General features: G+C 51.1%; 1 protein-coding gene across 1 annotated transcript in view; it reads right to left on the bottom strand.

Annotated features, from left to right (window-relative positions):
- Positions 1 to 23,976, bottom strand: part of Btbd16 (BTB domain containing 16) — a 50,668-nt gene that overhangs the window by 12,336 nt on the left and 14,356 nt on the right. Inside the window, exons 6-10 of the mRNA XM_026384199.2 lie at positions 21,617 to 21,706; positions 20,485 to 20,599; positions 17,097 to 17,166; positions 15,798 to 15,928; positions 8,588 to 8,707 (exon numbers count right to left, since the gene is read on the bottom strand). Coding sequence (XP_026239984.1) covers positions 8,588 to 8,707; positions 15,798 to 15,928; positions 17,097 to 17,166; positions 20,485 to 20,599; positions 21,617 to 21,706 — 526 coding nt within the window. The remainder of the gene's footprint in view (positions 1 to 8,587; positions 8,708 to 15,797; positions 15,929 to 17,096; positions 17,167 to 20,484; positions 20,600 to 21,616; positions 21,707 to 23,976) is intronic.

The raw sequence follows: 23,976 nt of genomic DNA, 5'->3' as shown, positions 1-23,976 counted from the left end.
GGAGCAGACTGAACAGCAAATTAGTCTGCCCTGGGCCCCTACCTGCCTGGATCACTCCTCCCCACCCCTCCAGCCCACCTCTTTCCCACCTTTGGGCCATCCCACCGAGCATCTCCTGGGCCTAGTCACCAACTAAGAAGGAGAGAGATAAGGGGGAGAGAGCAGGAGGACAAAGGAAGCCTAGGACATATAAAAAGGCAGAACACCCTCACTTCTGGGGATACCAGGACACCAGCCATGGCCCCCTTCTGCCTCCTGGGAGAAGTCTATGTGACCCCTTTTTAAATAAACCTGCTCTATATGCCTGCCTCGGCATGCTCTCTAATGTTCTACTTCAACATGTGGGGAGCAGAACACTGGTCACGGCGCTTCAGTACACCCACCACAGTGGTGAGGTTGCTGACCCCTTAAGCACGCACCTTGTCCAGACTTGAGCTCTGGGAGTTGGGTCTGCATTTTCTCTGCTTCCTGTGTCCACTCAACACCTCTTACAGTGCCAGGCACTTCGCTTATACAGTGTTGGGCGGGTCAACTGGATGGATGATCTGGCGCCTGCCAACTGTCCAGCCTCCACCCCACCTGTCCTTCCCTCCACTCACCCACAATTTATCTCCAAGAAATGCCTTTGCTGACAGCTCTGCTGCTCAGGTGACTCTCTGCCAATGTCCTATGTCCTCTATTGCTATGCTCCTTAGTCAGCCAAGCCCTAGTAGTCATTCATTGACACACAGTCCAATGTCACTTGTCCAGCTCTCGGGATGGTTCTGACATTTGCTCCAAGGGGAAACCCAGCAGGACTAAAATCATCTTCCGCCCTTCAAGGCTCTGTGGGTCTGGCTAAAGCAGTATTTGTTCCCATTTAACACCAGACAGCTGACCAGAAAGTCACTATGTTCATCCTTGCAGTATTTATGAGACATTCGATAGAGTAGTTTTCAGAGTTCAAGTGAAATATTTCAGATGTTGCAGTCCCCATTAAAGAGCATTTAAGGCATCATTCATCCCAGTCTTAGTGAACATATTAAATATTGTGGACTTGGAGAACAAAGTTAATAAGTCACAGTGCCTGCTGCAACTGTCCAGGGTGAGAGTCACACTTAGGAACAGGTAAAACTATGTGTTTTAAGTAAACAAGTGATAAATCACACCTTTAGGAATAGACACAAGAAAAGTGCGCAAGACCTTTAGTAAAAGGTAAGACCTATTATAAACTATAAATATTAAGATAAATTTAAAAATATAAGTGGAAGCCGGGAGCGGTGGTGCATGCCTGTAATATCAGAGGCTTGGGTGGCTGAGACAGGAGAATTGCAAGTTCAAAGCCAGCCTCAGCAACTTCGAGGCACTAAGCAACTCAGTGAGAACTTGTCTCTAAATAAAATATAAAATAGGGCTAGGGATGTGGCTCAGTGGTTGAGTGCCCCTGAGTTCAATATCCCGTATCCCCCCCTACATACCAAACAATATATCTATATATCTATCCATATCTATATCTATCTATCTATCTATATGGAAATTTTAGCATTTTCATGGATTGTAAAAGCCAATATTTAAAATATGTCAATTTTCCCCAAATTGATCTATAGGTTCTATGTTTTCTTAATGAGAGTTCAGCAAGATGGGGTGGTGGGGGTTGAAATTGACAAACTGAAATTGACAAACTTTATCTAAAGGATAAAGAATGGCCCAGTTAATCTTGCAGAAGAACAAGGCTAGTGGACCTGCATGGTTAGATATCAAGATTTATAAAGACCAAGAGACAGAAAGATTGTGGCCTTGATTTAAGGATAGACAACTGTATAGAATTGAGAGTGTAGATATGATCCCCCTCCATGTAGATGGCTGTCTGATATAATGACAAAATTAAAACCACAGAGCAGAGGACAAAGGATGGGCTTTTCAATCAGTGGTGCCGGATTGATTGTGCATCCTGATGGGAGAAAAAGGATCATGATCAGGACCCCTACCTCATACCAATTCTGAAAATGTTTCTGGATGAACTGTGGGTTTAAAAAAAAGTAAACCAGGGCTGGGGATGTGGCTCAAGCCGTAACGTGCTCGCCTGGCATGTTCCAGGCGCTGAGTTCCATCCTTAGCACCACATAAAAATAAAATAAAGATGTTGTGGCCACCAAAAACTGAAAAATAAATATTAAAAAAATTATCTCTCTTCTCTCTCTCTCTCTTTAAAAAGAAAAAAAGAAAGAAAGAAAGTAAACCAATAAAGTTTCTAGGAAAAAAACAGGAGAATGTCTTCATGGACATGGAATAGGCAAAGATTTCTGGAACGTCAAAGCTACAAAAGGCAAGCCTGATACATTAGACTGTTTAAATTTTGAAATTTAAGTTCATCTCAAAACTGTTAGGAAAGCAAGATAGCTAGCCACAGAGTAAAGATGTTTGCAATTCGCGTATCCAAGGAGACTTGTAACAGATATAGGAAATAACAATTACAAATCCTTAAGAGAAAACATCTGACTGCCCGACAGGAAAACATGGGCAAAGGAGTAGTCACCTCACCAAGAAGACAACCAACCATAAAGAGGGAGTGAATATCATTAGCTGTGAAATGTAAATTGAAAAAGAGAATAGGCAAATTAGTTCTAATATCTACACACTAGAGAAGCACAGGATTGAAAATACCAAGTATCTCTCAAAAAACCAAAGGCTGAATGTTCTCTCTGATATGTGGATGCTCACCCTTAACAAGGGAGGGTGAGGAGGGGAGTACAGAAGTTCACTGGATCAGACAAAGGGGAGTGAAGGGAGGGGGGATGGGGATGGGAAAGACAGCAGGATGAATCCACGTAACTCTCCTATATGCACATATATGAAATCACAACCGGTGTAACTCTACATGGTGTACAACAACAAGGATGGGGTCAAAATCAGAGTGGGTTGCACCCCATGTATGTATAATATGTCAGAATACACCCTACTTTCATGTATATCTAAAATAACTTTTTTTTTTTTTTAAAGAAAATACCAAGTATTAAGCAAAAATACAGAAAACCCAAAATTCTTCTATACTGCTGGTTAGGGAGCAAATTAGCACAATCACTTTACAAAATTGTTTGACAGTGTTTACTAAAATTGAGTTTATTCCTGCCCATGATAGTAATTCTAGTTTTATATTCAACAGAAGCACATAATGTTGTGTACAAAAGGTCACGTATAATATCACTATTCCTAATAGCCAGCAGTATCCATCAACATCAGAATAGATAAATAAATAAGTTGTGGTGTCTTCATTTTTATGATGGAATGTTCTGTGGGAATATGCAGGCTCTTGCTACATTCAACCACACGGATGGATTTTACAGATAATAGTGTTGAGTGAAAAGAACCAGACACTTCAAAAATGTACCCTAGGAGAGGTTGGGGTTGTGGCTCGCCTAGCACACGTGGGGCCCTGGGTTCGAACCTCCGCACCACATAACAATAAATAAATAAAATACACAAATTGTGTTTAACTACAACTAAAACATAAATATTTTTTTAAAAATGCCTGGCCCTTATTAAAAAAAAAAAAAAAGTGTATACTAAGGGCTGTGGCTGTGGCTTAGTGGTAGAGCACTTGCCTCGCATGTGTGAGGTACGGGGCTCGATTCTCAGCACCACATAAAAATAAATGAATAAAAAAAAAAACGTTCATTAACGTCTAAAAAAATTTAAGGAAAAAAAAACAGTGTACACTAAGGCATTCTATTTATATAAAGTTCCAAAGCAGACAAGCTGTACGGAGGGGAATAGAAGTCAGGATGTGGTTCCGCTTTGGTGGGGAGTGGTGTCTGAGATAAGGCCCCCAGGGCTGGCTGTGGTCTGCTTCTTGACCTGGGGGCTGGTCACACAGGTGCGTGCCCTTTGTGGAAACCCGTTGGGCCACTGTTCACCGAAGGTCTGCATTTTTCTGAATGTATTTTATATCTTGATAAAAATGTACATTAGAAAAAGTTTGACATTTGCCTGCTTGGCCCTTCTCCAGTCGATGGTTTTTACCATTTTTGTGAACTCCTCAGACTGCTAAGTGACGTGAAATGGTGATCTTTCTCCTCCATGAATGAAGGCATCAGCTTCCTTCTTTTTTTTTTCCTACAAGGAGATGCTAAAATTAATTCTGGACAGCCTATTTGTTTTCCTAAAATAGCTGCTGCCAGGAAAACAGGCTGCAGGATGCCAAGGAGTGTGTGTGCAAGTGTGTATGCATTAGTGTGAGCACGTGTGTGTGTGTGTGTGTGTGTGTGTGTGTGAGTGTACACGTGTGCTGGTGTGTGCACATTCCCTTCTTATACTGACAGCAATAAAAAGTGGCTGAAGATGTTCTGAAACATCTGGTTCTGGAGAGAAACTGCATTAGTGTCCAGGGCAGACAGAACATTCAATACAAAAAATCAATGAAGGAGAGAAAATGGAGGTAGAGAAGGCGTGGGCTCTTGTCTTTGTTTGCTCCTGGCTTGCCTTAGGTGCCGCTGGGCAGATGAGAAAGGGCTCAGCAGGTCCCTTGGCTCATCCTCTGGGAGGCTGGGCTCGCCAGGCAGGTGGCACCGTGGCAGCTCCACTCACTCCTAGCAGACCTGCCAGCCCTTGGTATCTCAGGATCTGAGTGGCTTGTGCCACTATTGTCACATGACGAAGGCCCATTTTGGAGATCTCCTAAAGTGATGGCCTCAAAATGTCTGCTCAGGGGGCTGGGGTTGTGGCTCAGCGGTAGAGCGCTCGCCTCACACGTGCGAGGTCCTGGGTTCGATCCTCAGCACCACATAAAAGTAAATAAAAATAAAGTTGTAAAAAAAATGTCTACTCTGCCTGCTGTTCCTCCTCCCTGGGAGATGGCTATGGATCACTCTGTCACTTAAATTAGGTCACCAAATATTTGCAGCTTTGAAAACTGCCAGGCAGCTTCATTCTAACTCCTGAACTGGTTTCCTGTCTCCCTAGGGTAGGGCTCTGCTCCTCTGTCCCATCTTTCAGTGCTCCGGGCAAGTCTGTCAGCAGCCACCCAACTGCCTCGGTAGCTGTTCCCTGTAGCTGCCTCAGCTCACACCCCTGGGGAGCCAGTTCCGGCCAGGTGGACGGCGACTCTCCATAGGCTCCCTCCTCCAACAGCAGGAGCTGGGGCATCCTGAACCTCCTGGATACCAGTCCTGCTAAGCCCGTAGCTACGAGGCTCTGCACTCCTTCTGGCAACTCTGGGGATCCCTGGGAAGGGAGGAAACACATGGAGCATGGGTGCCACCAACCCCACTCCCATGTCCAGGTGGATGCCGCTAACCTACCCAGACATTCTTCCTCACTGAGTCTAGATGCAGCGCTCTGGCAAGCACCACCCATGCATAAAAATGGGAACTTGCCCGCGATCCCTGTTACTGGCAGTTGCCACAGGCCTGATACTCTCTGAGTGAATTTTGCAGCAGCAGAATAAGACCCCGTTCCCTGAGGGGGAACTGACCTGCATAAAAATCTTTGATGGAATCTCATCATTCAGTAAGAAGTCCAGGCAGGTGCCAGGTGAGTTAGGGGTGAGGTAAAGGACGGTCTTCTCATGAGTGTGAACCAAGTTGCTCCTGAGGGTCTGCATGGGGAGGCTCTCAGGGGAGGTTCCCACCAGGAACTGACCTGACCGGAAACGAGCCAGAGCAGACTGGTGGGGTAGGAGGAGTGTGGGGGCTGAGCCCTGGGGAAGGAGACACCTTTGAGGCCCATGTCAGGCCTCACCTTGGTGTTGCCACTGCCCCCAGGGAGAAGAATGAGTCAGATGGGAGAACCATCCACCGTTTTAAAACAGGTGCCACAGCCCTCCAAGCCGGAGGCCGAGGGCAGAGAGGGCCTGGGTGCCCGCAGGCAGAGGAGCCATCCAGCCCCAAGCTGTCCTGTCGTTCTCCCTTAGGGACCCGGAGCTTGCCGGAGAGGGCGAGGGCAGAGTGGGCAGGGGAGGCGAGGGTGGGCCCAGGGCAGGCCTGCCATGAGAGCACAGGTCCTGGCAGGCAGTTGTCACCGCTGCTTGGGCAACGATGGGGCAGTGACAACTGGGGTACAAGCAAATGGTTTCCAGAAAGAAAGGCAGCGCAGGACCAGGGCTGTGGGGGTGCTGTGCAGAGGTGTTAGGCTGGGGGGCCAATTTGAGTCCACATGAGTTCCTGGGAGAAAGGGAAAGTTCTGACAGTGAGCAATACCCTGGCTGGGACCCTCAGGGGGACCCAGGGGCTACTCGGGAGCACTGTGGAAGCCCCAGAAAGCCCACCCTCTGTGGAGGGGGCTGCACGCCTCCCCTCCCTCTTCCCGCGTTCCTCTCACACTGCAAACACAGCTCAGTGGATCCCAGGCTGGCTCCCTTCCTATCTCCCCGCTGACCTGGGTCCAGGACCCAGCTGACCGGCAGCCAGGCAGGGGCTTCCCCAGTGGGCGTGACTCACTGGAAAGAGTGTCTCTGGGTTACTAAAAGAGGGGAAAGGAGGGACTGAAACATTCGATTTGAAGCAAATTATATAGAAAGGAGACACACTCCATCTAATTCTGACACTGAATCTGCTTTTCCCAAATAAAGAGACCTAAAAAATGAGCTTTGAAGGGAACACAGCGCCAAGATGTTCCCAGGAAGGATTAAGTCGTCAAAACCATGCAAATGAAACTCGGTAAACAGGTTGATCAGCTGATCAGCATGAAAAGACAGTTGCCAGGCTTGGGGACACACCCCTGGAACCCCAGCCACTAGGGAGGCTGGGACAGGAGGACGGCAAATTCCCGGGTGGCCTGGGCAACTCTGCAAGAACCTGTCTCTCCGAATAAAATAAAGAGGGCTGGGATGTGCCAGAGGTAAAGCGCCTCTGGGTTGAATTCCCATGAACCGTTTCCCCCCCAAAAGGAGAAGACTATTTATCTGCTAAACTCACACATGCACGAGAAATAGGGTGTCTATCTCCTTGAACACGCTTCATCATGCTTGAGAAGGATGCCACCAGTGTCCCCTGTCAAGGGTGGGACCCCTAAGGGCCACCTGGGACTGTCTCTGCTCTGGGATCACGCACTCAGCTGGCTTGACGGTGGACTGGTATCTCACAGAGTGGATCTGAACTGTCCCCCAGGGGCCCACATTGGGAGGTGATGGATGCTTCAGGAGGTGGGGACTAGTGGAAGGGAGTCGGGTCATTGGTGGTGTGCCCTTGGAGGGGATATTGGTACTCTGTCCCTTTCTTCTTTCTGTTTCTGGTTTCCATGAACTGAGCAACTTTGCTCCACCTTGGACGCCCACCGTGACGTTCTGCTCCACCATAGGTCCAAAAGCAACGGCGCCAGCCAACCATGGATTGACACCTCTGAAGCTGTAAGCCCAAATAAACTTTTCCTCCTTAAAATTTGATTATCTCAGGTATTTTGTCACAGCAATGACAACCAAAGAGGTTAACACAAGAGGTTGAGATACAAAATGGAGCCTGGCAACTACTGCCCTCCCCCTCAACCCCTCAGCACCCCTCCTCCAGCTCCCCTCCCCTGGCCATGGCAAACCTTGCTAATGGGGCCTCTTGACCAGACAGAAAACATTCACAGGCAGAGAGGACATAGGGAGGGGAAGAGTCGCTCTACAGAGCAATTTTAGAAGTCCTTGGCTAACAACAACAGATCTAGGAGCAGCCTCAGGATCTTCCTAAACCCAGTGCCCAGGAGGGTACTGTGTCCACTCTGCTCCCTGGATCGGACACAAGAGAGGAGTCCTATCTGTTCTTATAGGAATGAGGGAGGGGCCTTGGTGGATCAGGGCTCAAGTGAGGTTCTAACCCCCATCATTTACATGATCTCTGACAAGACATTGCATCTCTACTTCAGTTTCCTCCTCTGTAAAACAGGAATAATGAAACCAGTCCCTTAGTGTGCAGATACACTGAGAAAATGAAAAGAAAGTGCTTATTGTTGTGCTTTAGCACATCAGAGGGCTGGGGCTGGGGCTCAGTGGTAGAGTGCTCGCCTGGCATGCACAGGCACTGGGTTCAATCCTCAGCACCACCTAAATGTAAAATAAAGATACTGTGCCACCTAAAACTTAAGAACAAATATTAAAAAAATAAAGCCCATTAGAGGGCTCACTATTATTATTGTAATTTTTATTGAAATCGATACAAACTTCAGGTGAGTTTGGAAAGTCTGAGAAACAGTATCAATGCTATGAAACCTCGACACATCTAAATCCTTTTTCATTTGTCCAGAAAGTTGAGGATTTTATATCTAATCTAGTAAAATATAAATGAGAATGACCTGGTCTGATTTAGGTACACTAAAAAATAAAGTTTTTAAGGTCAGTGTAGTATGGTACTTTTCCTGAGCAAAAGTACCTTTTGGGTCAGGCTATTTCTGGACGCGGGGTTCCCAGAAGCCAGGATTATCTCATATTATAACACCTACGCACTATTTACTTTTCCAAGTTGTGCAGAGGTTTGAAGGCTTCCTGTGACCTTGGGCCCCATAAGGAAAACTGCATCCTACGCCCCCTGGATGATGCCACAGAAGTCACATCACTGATTCGCCTCCTGTGACCCCAGGAATAGCAACACCACCGGGTCTGCACACTCCATCAACCAACACTAAGCCGTGTCACCTGTTGAAAAACGTCAGCATGGTCTCGTGGATGGGGATGGCCTGGATCTTGCTGTTGAGCTGCAGGTAGGCCCACATGAGTAAAGTTTTCAGAAGATGAAACTCGCTGAAGGTGAACAACCTGGTCAAGGGAAAAGACCAGGGAGAAGTTTCAGGAACAGGAACCATTGCACCATTTGTAAGAAGACAAAGTCAAAAGTGAGTTTAGGAAGGAGACTGAACGTGGCCCAGAGTCAGGTGGACTCCGACAGAAGTGGACCACTGGCTCAGGGCGGCTCCTCTGGTGATGCGCAGAGGGTGGGAGGGAGGTGGGGTGGGGGTCCGGGCTGGAACCTCAGCAGCCTGATGCTGGGCCCGGTGCTTCCCCACCCGCCACCCACTGTGCTGCTGCAAATCAGTGCAGTCATCTGACGAGCTCCTAAGAAGTGCCAGGTGGCTCTAAAGAGGTTTTCTGCAGGTTTTATTTATTTATTTAGGATGCTTGCAAGGCAAGTGCTCTGCCACCGAGCCATACTCCCAGCCCTCCATGGATTTTAAAATTGAATTCTGACCACAAACCTGCAAAGTTGGGGTATAGTCCTTACTTTTACAGATGTGGAAATGGAGATGGATCCTAAGTCTATTCAAAATTTTAATGTGTTATTTTCATCATGGATTTTTTTGCATTCGTTTTAAAATATTGCACAAAAATATACTTTATCATCACTGAGTGTTTTTGGTAATTTTTTCTTTTTTTTTTTTTTTTTTTTTTGCATCCAAGTGAGTGCCTCATTGACCCTTCCCAAATCCTGGCCCTGATTGAAGGCTGAACGTGAGCAACTCATTCAAGGCCACACAGAACTGGGCCTGGGGCAGGAAACTCTTGGATGTTACCAAACTGCAGTTGCCATTTCCTCAGCTGTGGAAGAGCAACAGCAGCAGCTGAAGACAGGAGGTGGTGACACTCTGTATGAGTTTCCCTTTGCTGCTGTAACAAACAGTCACAAACCAAGTGGCTTAAAACAACACACATTTATTATCTAATCATTCTGGAAGTCAGAAGTACAAAACAGATCTCACTGGGCTCAGGTCAAGGTGTGAGCAGGGATGGCTTTTTCTGGGGGTTCTTGGGAGAGTTGTGTCCTGGTAAATCTCAGCATCCTTGGCTTGTGGCCCATTCCCTGGTCTTCAAGCCAGCAATATAGCATCTTCCAGTCTTCCTTTGATTCTAACCCTTTAGCCTCCGTCTGTATACTTAAAGGATGCTTGAGATGATGTTGGGCCCACCCAGAGAATCCAGGGTAAGCTCAGTTTGAAGTCAACCTTCATTTCATCTATGACTTTAAATCCTCTTTGCCATAAAACCTATGCAGGTTCTTGAGATTAGGCCGTGGACATCTTTGGGACCATTATTCCACTGACCATGTATCAACAAAGTGCTTAGCACAGTGACTGGCACATCACCAGGTACTCGGTGAATGGCAGCTGGGTACTCAGTGAATGGCAGCACTAGATCACAAATGGCAGGGCTGGAGCCCAGGCTGCACCTGCAGCAGCAGGAGGCCTGTCCTCAATGACCCTTGATGCCAAAGAGCCGCTGTTGCTCTCCGTCAGTCAGCTCTTAAGCAAGGGCAAACAGTGCCTCAGGAAGCCTCTGCTGACTAGATTATCTAGGTAGTCATTTCCATGGTTCTTAAACTCACTGATATTTTCAGTTTCTGATCACAGACATGCCGTGAAATACATCACAGTCTCTTCATTCACCACTTTGAGGGGTCATGGTGGGTGGAACCCACTCTAAAGGGCAATAGAAAGTCACCCACCCACCTCTCATGCTATCTCTGGACAGAAGAGGGCTGTATTGTTCCCCTCATTTGGCTTTCAGATCACCCACAAATGATGGACTTTGAGTCTGGCTGGACAGGATCAAGCTGGTCACTGATGGAGGGACCAGGAGTAAAGAGGCAGCAAAGGGATCCCTCACAGAGCCACTTGGTGCAAAGTCCCCAACAAGAACTTTGTCGTGGGGTCAGAAGCGGTGTGACTTTCAGAGCAGACTCCCACTTGAGGCTCTGAAGCCCAGGAGTCCTTTGACATCTTACCAAAGAGGGGCTGGCAGCAACGGGGGAGCAAAGGGGGCTCCGGGGCTCGGGATTCTGGTTCTGTTCACGAAGGGCAATTACTGAAGTCAAGTGCTCTCCTTAGGCCAGCACGGAACCCAGCCCTATCAGCTCTGCAGTGAGCAACCACGTGGAGGGCATTCAGACACATTTCACTCATCCAAGAGCTCTGATGGCCTCAACCCATGGACCCTCCGAGCCTCCACACAGGCCAACGACCGGCTGAGCGTGGTGCTCATGGGGCCTCTTCAAACTAACTGGTGTCTGTTCTTCAGGAGGAAAAAAATTCCTTTTCACAAGACACTGTCTTCTAATTTTATTTCTTAAGAAAATTGTATCTAAACAACAAAAGCCCCCTTCTGCGTATGTACCATGGAGAAAGTCAACTGCTTGGGAACAAAGAGGAACAAGGAGACCCTCACGGCATGGTCTGCCCGGGCAAGAAAGAGAACTCAAAAGGCCTTCAGGAGAGTAAGAGAAGACGGCTGTGTGCTCCTTCCCTCCATCCTTCACAAGGAAGGAGAAGAATGCTAACGAGATGCAATCACAGGGAGAGAGCACAAGGCAGGGTGAGTGTGCACCCCATGTCACTGTTCCTGTCACTGTCCCTGAGATGTCGGTCTGAAATGTAAACCTCCACAGACATCATGCAAGATTCTTGGGTGCACATGACCGTAATAAGAGCTTAATCACATGGATCGTATCCACACAAGCTCCTAACTGTGGTTTAATTGTCTCCTGTGTCTGGAGGGGACACAGGTGACCTGCATTATCAGTGGTGTTTTATTTCTTAACTCATGACGAAATGTTACTCTTTGGTCATTTTGGGAGGTAGCTGCAATTGTTTTGTATAATCCGCCTACCTTTGTAAAGTATTTTTTTTTTTAACAACAACAAAATACATTGATTTAGTCAACTGGACTGGACAAGAATAATGTCAAGGAGGAAAAGTTATTTGGGGCACACAGTTTCCAAGGTCTCAGTCCCTGGATGACTAGCTCCATTGCTCTGGGCCCAATGTGAGGCAGAACACCTTGGTGGAAGGGTGTGGTGGAGGAAATCAGCTCAGGACATGGCATTAGGAAGCAGAGAGAACTCTGCATCCTAGGGACCAAATATAAAACCCAAAGGCACACCCCAGTGACATATCTTCTCTAGCCTCATCCCTACAGCTGCCTATAGCTACCACCTAGTTAATCCACTCAAGTGGGTTAATGCACTGATTAGGTGAAGGCTCACAACCAAATCATTTCATTTCTGAACCTTCCTGCATTGTCTTAGACATGAACTTTTGGGGACACTTCATATTCATACCATAACAAAGATCAATATACTTGTTGACTCGACTGTCCATAAGGACAAACAAGGCCTCATGCACACACATCAGCTGACTGCTAATGACCACAGCTGTGAGACCACTCTGACCTGGGTTCAAATCCCAGTTCTCCTGCAGCATGGGGGGAGATTTGGCTGACCTCTTCATTTTCTGGAGTCCGGTTCCCCAAGTGAGAAATGCAGAAGGCAGCACTCCCCCATCGGGCTGCTGTGGGAACGAGTCGAGGGCATGACCCATGCAGAGCTGCATTGTACACGTGCTCCCCAGCCGGGTACTGTTATTGTTTACCAGAGAAGCAGCGGCTTCAGGGACTACTACATTAGACGGGGACACGTTGGTGTCAAGACGCTGTGGGAACCCTGCTCCACCCCATCCTGCAGGCATGTCAGGGACCCTGGGACCTGAGACTCTGTGGCCATAGATAGACAGGAAGCTGGGAGAACTGGAAACAGAGGGGTGTAGGGTCCCCTGTTGCAAGTAGCTTTTTGTGGAGATGGTACTAGAAGGTCCTCTGAAGTCCCCATCCTCCCAGGTCAACAAGGACATTGGCTTCCAGGAAAACAGAACTTGGATGAAGTTTTAATAAACGAGGGTTACAAGAACAAGGTGACCTAGTGGTGACCTCTAAGGAGAAAATCAATTGAAAACTAAGTGCCTAAGCAAATAAATTAAAACCCGAGGCCCAGGAGGTCAGGAAAACCGTGGATATTTGACCCCAGGCTGTTTACAAATGGAAAGTAAGACTCCAAAAAGAGATGAAGTCAAGGGCCTTCAGACGGAAAGGCCCAGGAGTCACAGCATCTGCTAAGAAATGGATGTTGTTCCAAACACCCGCAACCAAGCAGGGGGTCGGTGACAGCGGGCGGCTGAGGGACAGCTGAGTGGGGCCAGGGGTGCCCCGTCCCTGACCTCAGGTTTGGCATTTGCACACTTCCTGCTCTGGGGCAGGAGACTTCTCGGGTCACCCAGGGTCCTGCTGAGCTCTTCCTGGTGCTAGGCCACCTCTGCCTCCTTAGCGGGGAGCAGAGGTTCAGGGTCAGGGCAGGACTGGACTCTGGAGCCAGGGGAGGCCTTGTCCAGCCCTTCATTAGCCCTCCCACCTCAGGGATAGCAGTTTTACCTGCCAGGTGGGGTGTGGGGATGGAGAGGGACGTATTCCTAGCACAGCGCACACGGGAAAGCGCTCCCTAACAGGCTCACTCTTAGGTGCAGGCCGTGGTACAGAATCCACCAGCCAGCTCCCTGGACCTCGGCAGGTCCCCTGAGGACCCCAGGCCTGGCTATGTTCCTGGCAGGTACCCCTCTTCTTGCACCCCCTGCCTCCACCCACAAGCTGCAAACAGCAGACCCCTGGAGAACAGCGCCCATGCTGGGGTGAGTCTGGTCACCCTCCCCTGCCCACTTGGGCCCGTGGGCCCATGACGTGACTGAGGCCATGCAAGGCTCTTGCCTCCTTGAGCCGCACAGCCCTGAACTGTCCATGCAAGTGCCTCCTGCAGAGGGCTGGGGACACGGGCAGCCGGGTCCCACTCAGTCACGTCTGCCCAGGCTGGCGAGTCTAGACACCGGATGCGTCATGCTCCTGACCTCTTTTCCTGCCCAGTGTGCGTCTTGCCAGGCCTGTGCCATCACCGACGTGCTGATTGTGGTCAGACAGCTTTCCTCATTTTTGGCTAAATGCTTCCAGGGTAGGACAGCTCAGTCTTTCCAAGGGAGGGCCCGTGTTATGAAAAGTCTCAGGGATGCCAGGTTTATCTGTTCTTCAATAATTTCAAGACCTTTTCTCCACTGGAGGGTGCGGTGGAGGGTGGGGGACACATGAATGGGGTACATCAGTGCCCTGGGGGCTGCTCGGGGGCCAGGCTCCTGGGGTCTTCTCTGACAACGTGATCTCCCTCAACAACAGGACTCTGTCACGTGAGGGGCCCTGCAGGCCCCTGTGTACTCCGAATCCCTGGGATGAGCTGATAATCTAGAATGGGATAGATCTTTCCAGATCTAATTTCTAAAAGTGGGACATTTTCTACCACATAAATGCTAGGAAACACTTATTTTCTAACATACCACTAAGATTTTGAGTAGACTTTAGTTTTCACTTTTGAAATTTACCCAAAGGGAGCACAACCCTGGAAATTTGGCAATGAGTACCAAGGAGCTTTTCAAACGAGCCCCAGAGAGACTTGACGACTAAATGCAAGATGTGATCCTAAACTGAATCCTGCATTGGAGTGGGAAACACAATCACGGACAGTGTCGGTCAAGGGGTCTAAGTATCACATCCATGATAAATTTCTTGATGTTGATAATTACCCTGGGATTATATTAAGCAAATTCTTTTTCTGGGGAAATAAACACTGAAGCATTTGGGATAAAGAAGCATAATATATGCAACTTATCCCCAAGTAGTTCAGAAAAAATATGTGGACCTGTGGATATGCACAGAGAAGCAAAGGAGAAGGCAAGCAAGGCAGAAACTGACCCATAGGGGACTCAGGGTAAAGCGTCCCCACTTTACAATGGTCTGATTTATAAGTTTTCAGCTTTACTAGGGTGGGAAAGTTATGTGCATCAGTAGAAATGATACTTTGAATTTTAATCTTTCTCCAGGCCCGGGATATGTCCTTTTTCCTGCTGTTGGGCAGGGGCAGGGCCTGCGCCTCATCACAGCTCCCAGCCAGCTGGCGCCCTCTAGTGGGCATGTTGCCTGGCTGTGACGCTCGGGAGGCAGGTACATCCCGTGCATTTTCAGCTTGGGTTTACCGGATGCAAGGCCATTGCAAGTTGAGGAGCATCTGTAGAGATAGTCTTTATTCTGTTCTTATTTTTCCTCCAAGTTCAAAGTTCATTTCAAAATATTATTTAAAAAATGAATTTAAAAAAGCCATTTTGACTTTAATTTCACTTATGGAAAGTCAATGCAGGGAGCTCATGTGAGAGGAAGATAAATGTGCATTAAAGGACATTCATCCAGCTGCTACTTACATTGGTAAAACACTGGGAATAGCCTGAAAGCCAAGCACTGAGGATGTTCCCATGAACCATTCAGAGGGATAAGAAGGAACCTGGCAGGGGACAGCTTGCCCAGAGGCCCTGTGAGCGTGAGAACTCAGCAGGGGAGTCTGAGAAAGGTCCCTGTGGCTGCTGCTTGGTGTGTGAGATGCAGGAGCAGAGAGCACAGCAGAAGGCCCTGGACTGGACAGGGTTGGAAGAGAGGCAAGACCAGAGGCAGGACGACACCCTAGAGGGTGCTGTGGTGGTCCCTGAGAGACATGGAGGTTTGGCCTCGGGCTGGGGCTGGGGCTGGGCTTGTAGCCACACTGGAGCTCAGTTTGGAAGCTAAGAAGGCCTCATAGTCAAGGAGAGGCCAAAGAGGTATCCAGAGGACTCTCACGGTTCTACCTTGAGCAGCCGTCGATGGTCCCGGAACACTGGGGTGGGTGGGGTGCAGTCAAGGGCGGGGGACACTGAGGACTGACTCTTGGCCTTAACTGTCAGAGACACCGATAGGCAGTCACATGTCCAGGTAGGGGACGACTCAGCAAAGGAGTCCTGGCTGGATGGGAGGTTTTATTTTCCTTTTCCTGCCTTTCCCTGTTTTCCAAATTTTCCCACAACAAGTGTGTGACTGTCTGGGAGCATCAAGTTTGGAATCAAGGAGGACAAGGGTTTGTCCTGCAGGGGTGTGGGTGCAGCCACCTTGGGGAATCTCCCTTCCCGACAGCCCCCAACTCTCTTCCATACCCATCCTGGGCAGCACCCCCAGAATTAGCTCTGACCTGGGGGACCTCAGCACCTTTTGGAGCAGCTCCTGAGGGATATGCCGAAGATGGATCTGTGTCGCCATCAGAGGGACCAAGTTCATTTCCAGCCACCTCTCGCAAGCGGTGGTGAGCTGCTCTTCCTTGTACTGAGAAGACAAAACACGGCGCTTGACGGAGGAATTCCTGGCTCCCCGCGCCCTCTGCTGGCCGTCAGTGAGACTGCACACATGCACAGAACGGGCTTACTCTGCTCAAGGCATGGCACTCCGTCCATTTGAACCAGTCCTCACCGCCACCCTATGAGGCTAGCTTCCAGTTAACTGAGGCTCCAAGGTTTCTGTTCTTCCCATGGGAACACACTAGTAAGTGGCAGAGCCAGGAGCAAACCCAGGTTGTCTGACCTCGGGCCCCGCATGTGCAGACCTCTGGGCTGTCTGTCGACTGATCTCCTGAGGGCCCGGGAGAGGCATCCCGTTGGAGTTCTGAGGCACAAACTTTAGAAGCAAAGTTGAAAGGGCAGGAAAATTGGAAAAGTCTCCCTCGAGCCAGGGACCCTGAGAGCGTCTCTGTACATTTAGCATGTCCTCAGGGCTTAGCGTCTGTCCAAGCCAAAGATTTTTTGAGAAATGTCAACTAGAATTAAAGATGTCACTGAGAGTGGCTTTCCAACAGTGTGGGGTGAAGGCAGGGACCACACGGTCTCTGTCACACAGGTACGTAGGACATTCTTAGAGGTGGTGCTGAGAGCACCTGGCATGGGGCTGTGTGCAAACCCTGCGTGGCCTGGAGTGAGTCTGTCTCCTGGTGTGAGTGTCCCTGAGTCAGGGAGGGAGCTGGGATCAGGAAGCCTGAGGCTGAGGCCCGCACTGCCCCTCAGCTGCTGGGCACCCTGGGCAGTTTGCTCCCTTGGTCAGGTTTTCTCCTCTGGTAATAAGAGCTGGATGACATTATTTGCTTCCAACATGGACACACTGACTGGGCTCAGGTGGGACAAGATCTCATGGCTCCATTCTAGAATGTTCTGAAAAGTCTGTGCTGTTTCATTGAGAAAGGCCATGCTACACCCTGTTTCTCAACCTCTGAGGTTGTAACTATTCTACTCTTAATGCATATCTTTAAAAAGAACTCTTTTTAAAAAAAAAAAAAGTGCACTCCTTTAGTAAAATAAAATATATTTAACCTTAAATCGGTGACTTTGAATAGAATTTTTGGAGCTGGGCCTGGCAAGTGAAATCAGAGTCCAGAGTGCTCTTGAAGGCCCCACCCCACCATCCCATGCCCCTGGGTCGATGTGCCCTGCCCAGGTGTTCTCACCCTGTGGCCAGCCAGGTAGAAGTTCTTGATGGTGCTTGGCCCGAGTCCATTCATCATCGTGACCACACATCTGCGGAGAGAAAGCTGTTGATCCTGGAGGCCCCCTCAGGCTGCTTTCAGGGAGGGGACCCCAGAGTTTTTCATTCAATTTCAGGAGGGCAGCAGCAACCTCTCACCAGGAAGGGAGCCTCCTTTTAGGGATATGGTATTTGTTCAGGCCTGTTACAAAGCGCTCCAGGCTGCGGCAGATAGGGCTGGGGATCAAATCACTCAGAGGCAACAATGTGGCCTTGTCACCAGGGCCAAGGTCATTGCTCAGAGCATACATGTCTACAGATGCCTAAATGAACTCAAGCTCAGCCAAGAGGGCCAGCTGGTTGTTCTCCTGCCTGGGGTGCCCTCTCCCTGCCCTGACCATCATGGCGCTGCTACCGGGGCCTCAGGTCCTGAGCTGCTCTATGAACAAATGGATTCAGTCGTGTTCAGGGTTCTAAAGTTAAAGCACAACGTGCCCTGGGAATGCAGAAAAGGTGAGTCTAATCTAACAGGGTTAAATCAGAAAAGAGGTCAGAAACCAGAAAAGTGACCTTAAAAATGGTAAGGAAGCCAGGCGTGGTGGTGCATACCTGGGAATCCCAGCGGCTCGGGAGGCTGAGGCAGGAGGATTTCGAGTTCAAAGCCAGCCTCAGCAAAAGAGAGGCACTAAGCAACTCAGTGAGACCCTTTCTCTAAATAAAATGCAAAATAGGGCTGGGGATGGGGCTCAGCGGTTAATACCTGGTACCAAAAACCAAAAAAACCCTAAAGGAGCAGGACAAAGAATTGGTTGGGATGGGACTGGGAGACCAGCAGCCCAAGAGAACACAGGGGTGTACAGCCACATATGAGGCTAGCTTCCTGTTAACCCTATTTTACTTATGGAGAAAATCTGGGTTAGCAGACCAGCAGTGCAGGGGGTGGGCCACACCAAGTCAGCGAGCTGGCGGGACCGAGGGGTGGACGTGCTGGCGGAATGTGGGGCCACGGAAGACCCGACATCCGGTGACTCAACATTCATACCTAATATTAGCCCCTTTTCAGCAAAACCGCCTTAAAGCATGCTCACCTTTTTAAACAGGGCACCTGAGAACATCTCTGGGGCTCTCATATGAAGCAAGATCCTGGCTCCGGATCACTCAGAGGCTACCCTAAGGTGTACCTGAGCTATAGGATTTCCAGCAACTCTTGCACATGTTTAAATGTATTCCTCAAGGAAGCCACCACCAACCAAAAGCCCCATGGGCCCTCTGCAGCTGGGCACCTGAGCTGCAGCCTTGCACATGGGCTGCGTCTCTCACAGGTGAAATGGATCTGCCCTCCACAGAGCAGCCGTGTCCCCTCTGGGCTTGGGTTCACTCACTCACTCACTCAGATGAAGAAACAGGCCGAGGAGGAGGTGAAACAAGCCAGGCAGGACATCCCCACCCTCCTCGCTCTCTACACTGACTTGCTCAGGGAATTTGAAAAACAAAGAGCTTCCAGAGGGCACCTCTGTCTTCAGGCCCGTCAGGCACCTGGCACGGTCCTGTGAGAGCCCAGAGACGAGCCAGATGCCCTAGGAGACAATTCCCACTAAGGCTTTTCCGTGTGGTTCACTGCCCTCTCTAAGCATGAGTGGCACCGAGGGGTACTACAGGATTCCAGAAAGGGGACGCTCTGATGAACGTGTTTTCTTATCGTGAGCACCAGCTGACCTGAAATTAATCACACACAGCACAACATGTTCCATCTGGGAGCCTCCGCCCTTCACTCTGCCTGACCTGACTCATTTCCTGTGTCTTGGGCCTGTGGGACATAGGCCTTCGAGGACAGTGACCTGCCTATCTGTCCCTTTCTGTCTCCTTGCATCCTGGAGAGGCCAAGAGCTCCTTCCTGAAGGCGTGACTGAATACACGACAGGTGAGCCACCCTAGGCAGCCCCACCTGGCCGAGTGCTGCTCCAGGGAGGGGGGCAGGGAAGCGCCACAGACAGGCCGGTGACAACGTGACCACCCGGCTGTGCACAGCAGAGTAGGGCCACGTTGGTGGTGAGGTTTGGGGATCCTCGACCTCCTTCAGTTCTTGGCTTTCCTACTTGGAACCTGTGTGGCCCTGAAGCCTCAGGCTCCTGTCTGTAAAATGGGTGTAGGAACAGTCCTACCTCCCAGGGGTGCAGAGAAGATGAAAGGAGCCCGTGGAGAATGTGTCTGACTGTAGCAAACGTGCCACCTCAAAGCCCTTTGTGTCCACATCCCTTAAACCCAGGAAGGTTCTGGGAGGCAGACGGCACATATACTGAGTCACGCTTTACGGTGGAGACGGTGGAGGTACGCGGAGGCCGAGGGGAAGCTTATTGCAGGGCTGAACACAGCCCCTGCAGCTCACGGGCCCCGACTGTGCAAAAAGTTCAATGAAAGGGGCTGGGGATGTGGCTCAAGCGGTAGCGCGCTCGCCTGGCATGCGTGCGGCCCGGGTTCGATCCTCAGCACCACATACCAACAAAGATGTTGTGTCTGCCGAGAACTAAAAAATAAATATTAAAAAATTCTCTCTCTGTCTTTCTCTCTTTGAGAAAAAGAAAAGTTCAATGAAAACTGGGCGCCTCCGACTCAACCGCCCGAGGCTGGCTGCCTTGCCCCAGCCGCCTGGATGCCGTGGGCAGGAGCACGAGGCCTGTCTGCGGCTCCCTGGGTGAATGGAGCCCAGGTGTCGTCAGGATGGGGAGCTTTCCCAGCGGACGCCAATCCACCTGAACTCCTGCTGCCCCCTGGCCAGGTCGCTCCTCCTGGGCAGCCTGGGTGGGGCAGCAGGCTCTGAATGCCCAGCGGGAGGACGCTCCCCACAACCTTGATTTCAATCTTTGCGTTTTCTCTGTTCAAAAAGATTTCTAACGTGTAGCATTCATAGTAATAAAAATATTGTTATAAAAGAAACACCAACACTATCTGATATGAGCAGAAAAGACGAGACCTGAGAGGGACGGGGAATGAGCTTGTCCCCCGTGGCCCGTTTAGGTGTATGCACGAGATCTAGAAGTTTTTAACCCTCAAGTGATCACAGGTGACATTGACAAGCGCCTGGACCTGGGGCCCCTGGGAATTCACTCTGCATACCTGCAGCATCTCCCAGCCACAGAGCCCAGTCGCATTTCACTCCTGTGAGTTAAGAATCATTTGGCTAAACTGAGCTCGCAGCTGGCTCCAGAGAGCAGGCTCAGGCACACGCTCCGAGCGCCTTGGTGGGGTCGTGCTTTGCTTAGCACCCAGGACCCCGGGAGTCAGCCCCGAGAAGAGGACTGTTCCATGCGGTGGGCCGGGAAGGGCGCTTGCAGTGGGCCCAGGCTGGCCCTGGCCCTCCTCCTCCTCCTCACCTCTTGAACAGGCGGCTGAACTGCAGGACGTGGGCGGAGGCCAGCACGCCCAGGACTTCTTCCACGTTCATCTCCTCATCCTTCAGGTAGAGGTTCTTCAGAGCCGTGGCGAAGGCTGGGGAGGCAGCAGACAAGGGAGGCCGTCAGCACGAGGCTCCGCACGCCAGGCAGCACCCCAGGGCCTCAGGACTCCTGAGCTGGGTAGGCAGAGACGCCCTTGGAGATAAGGCACCAGGAGGACCTGGGGCTGGCACTGCCTGGCCCCTGACGACTCCCCAGGGGGAGTTCAGCTGGAGCCAAAGCAAGCTGAGCTCCTGCTGGAAGGACCTGCTCTGAGTCTGTGCCTTGGGGTCACCATGAGAGCGAGACATCTTGGGGATCTCTCCCAACCCGGGCTCTGTGGCCCTGAGGGATCACGCGTGCCTGAATTTGTGCAGAATGCCATGAGTAGGTGGGTGGACTTTTTTCTCCAGAGACAACGTATAGCTTCCCATGGACTCTCCTTGGAGTCTGGGACTTTGGTAAGGAACAGAGACTCCTGGGAGGAGCCAGGACAGCTTGACTGTTCAAGAACTGGCCGGCCGTGGTGGGGTCAGATGGCTTGGCCTGTTGTGCTATCACGGTGGACTCTGAGGATGACTGGCTGACCCAGGCTTAAGTGGATCATTTCCTAACCTAGCCATTCATAGCTGTGTTGTCACGTATGTCACACATGCCACTTTAACACAGCAACCCATGACTGGGAAAGGATGGGACACAGGGAGCCCAAGAGAGCACCCTGGGGGAGGCCTCTGCTAATAGAAGCCGGTGGGGGTCCTTGGCTGAGGAGTGGGTGGGTGCTGCTGGGGAGCAAGGGTGGCCCACTGGTGTGGGCTCGGGAGGGGCAGTACCACTGTCCCTGGCCTGAGAAGCCGGCTCCCTCCTGCCCCCTGGCTCCTTCCCACGCAGCACCTCCCTCTCCTATGGTTTCACCGTCTTTAGTTTCTCCCAGGTGCCCTAGCCCCCTTGCCCCTTCTTGCTTGTCACTGTTCGGCACTTTGGACAAGGCTGTGTGTGCCGCCTGCATGTTCTGAATCTGGGAATGCTGCCCAGTCAGTGGCACGTGGGGACAGAGAAGACAGGGCTGCATTACCAGCTCTGGTGACCGCTGGATCGTTGATCTTCAGGGAAATGATCATCCTCTTGACACGGTTGCGTTCTTGGACCTTCCCTGGCAACAGAGCTAGGGAAGGAAGTCAGACAGTGATCTGCAGAGGCCAGCAGCACAGTGGAGGCACAGGAGGAGGCTCCCGCTGCCCTTCACTCGCCTGGGTCTCCACAGGCATCCCATTGCATTAGCTCGGTTAATGGATGCATGTTTAAAATAAGTGCTTTTTAAAAAATACTTTAAGACTCACAGGAAGTTACAGAAGTAGTGTAGAGAGTCCCAGGGTCCCCTTGCTCAGCTTCCAATGACCCTTGATGGCCGATGCACATCACCCCCTGCCTCCCTCCCTCTGTCCCTCTCCGGCCGTCTCTGATTAACCTGGGACTGCACCTGAGCTCCTCGGGTAGGCAGGTCAGGCATTGAGTGGGAGCAGAGTGGCCATCTGTGGGGGACTGAAGTGTCCTTCCAGTAGGTGTTGACACTTTGACCCACAGATCTCTAAACTGCAGATGCCTGCCACCGAGGAGTCCCAGGAGGAAGGACTGGGGTCACCAATCCATCGCCAGCCCACCCATCAGCTTGGAGCTGCTCTCAGGCAGCTCTGGGGCAGAAGCCAATGTCCCACCCGTGGCCCCGGGACCTTCATGGCCTCCCACCCGCTCCCCTGCACCAGATCCCAACATGCCCCTCTGGGTTTGTCTCCAGCACAGTGTGGCCCCTCCTTGCTTCTTTCTCTTCGGGGACCTGCCCATGCGTGCTGTCTCAGAGACGCCTTCCTGGCCCACACGTGTGGTAGCATCCTACCACCTGCGGACAGGCCTTTCCTTCTGCATGGACCAACCTGCCCACAACCCGCTGTTCCCCCTCAGAGCTGCTGGGGACGACCCACTGGGCAGGCACATTGATGGTCGGCTGGTGGCTCCGTCCCCAGAAGCCACGGCACTCTTTCACACACGGGGCTCATTAGATGTCATCAGTGAGCTCAAGGCTCCAGGCAGTGAAGAACCACTTGAGAGCCAAAGTGTAGTCACACTTCAGGAAGAAAGACCCCAAATGACCCCAAATGTCCCTTCACTTTCCTCTGGCACTTGGCTGTTCAGCTTTCACTCAGCAAACATGTGTCAAGCACCTACCAAGCACCAGGCCTGTTCCACCTCTGGGTCATTTTCCCCTTGGCATTACCGCTCACCCTCCTGCCGCGGGACCCTGCCAACCACTCCGCCTGTGGCGGGTAGTGAGTGAGACGATGCCCGCGGGAGGCCGCGGTCAGGCCTGGGAGGGATCCTGTGTTTACTGGGCTTTGCTCAGATGGCAGGGTCCTGGCACAAGGCCTGGCATAAACTGAGCTCTTAACCCCTTCGTACCAGCCAGGCCAGAGTGAGCAGAAGACAGGTCAACCTCCCTCCAGGTGAAAAAGCCCCCAGATCAGACGGGGCTCATATGCTCGTGAGTTTCTCAGTGGGTGTTTAGTAAGAGAGCCGTTTCTTTTGGATTTTGTCCCGAGAATAAACGTTCCCTGCTCAGGGACAGCTGCACCTCCATGCTAGGTGGAAAGGGACCGAGCAGCAGAGAGGCTGTGCCTCTGCACAGAGCCCAGAGACCTCCTCTGCTGCCGACTCCAGGGTAGCAACGTGGACATCCTCAAGAACACAAGCTGTCCTGGGGAGATAAGCTTTGCTTTTAAAGGCACGCAGGACTTCGCTCCCATGGAACTTCCTGGAGACATGGAGCCCAGTGACAGTCAAGGGCCATGGGTCTCTTCACTGTGCCTTCCCTGACACTTCCAGCCAGGCCCAGCCTATGGCCTGGGGGTGGGGGTCACATCTGCAGAGCCACCCTGGTCTCAAGCCTCTTCTCCTCAGGGACATCGTTCTAGACCCGTTAAGACCATCATGTTCACAGTGACCCTCCTGCTTCCCAGTGTGCTCGCGGTCTAGGTCACCAGAGCCCTCACTGATGGCTGGGCACAGAGGAGATGGAAGAGGCTGTCCTGCTCTTGAGGACACTGGGACAGATGCGTAAGAGCAGTAAAAACAGTCCCGAGCAGGAGTCATGGCTGCCACAGTCCTGCAGGAAAGCCACGGGGCTCTCACTGCCAGCTCTGCCGGGGAAGAGCTGAGTCAGGGGCCCGGTGCCAGGCAGCTCCCAGGGTGCCCTCTCCAGGCCCAGGAGGGGCGGCGGCCGGGGTCTCTGGCTGCCCATCTGGCTCTGGACTAACAGGGCCCTGCTGCCACATCCTGGAGGCGTAATCCCATCCTGACCGTGAATTTTCCACAGCACCTGCTTGTGAGTCAGCCCTGGGGGTGCCCATCTGTTGCCCCAAGAAGTTGGCAACGAAGCTGGGG

The sequence above is a fragment of the Urocitellus parryii genome, chromosome 5 (assembly GCF_045843805.1).
Source record: "Urocitellus parryii isolate mUroPar1 chromosome 5, mUroPar1.hap1, whole genome shotgun sequence".
In the NCBI taxonomy this organism is placed as follows: domain Eukaryota; kingdom Metazoa; phylum Chordata; class Mammalia; order Rodentia; family Sciuridae; genus Urocitellus; species Urocitellus parryii.
This window is presented reverse-complemented; position numbering and strand designations above follow the sequence as displayed.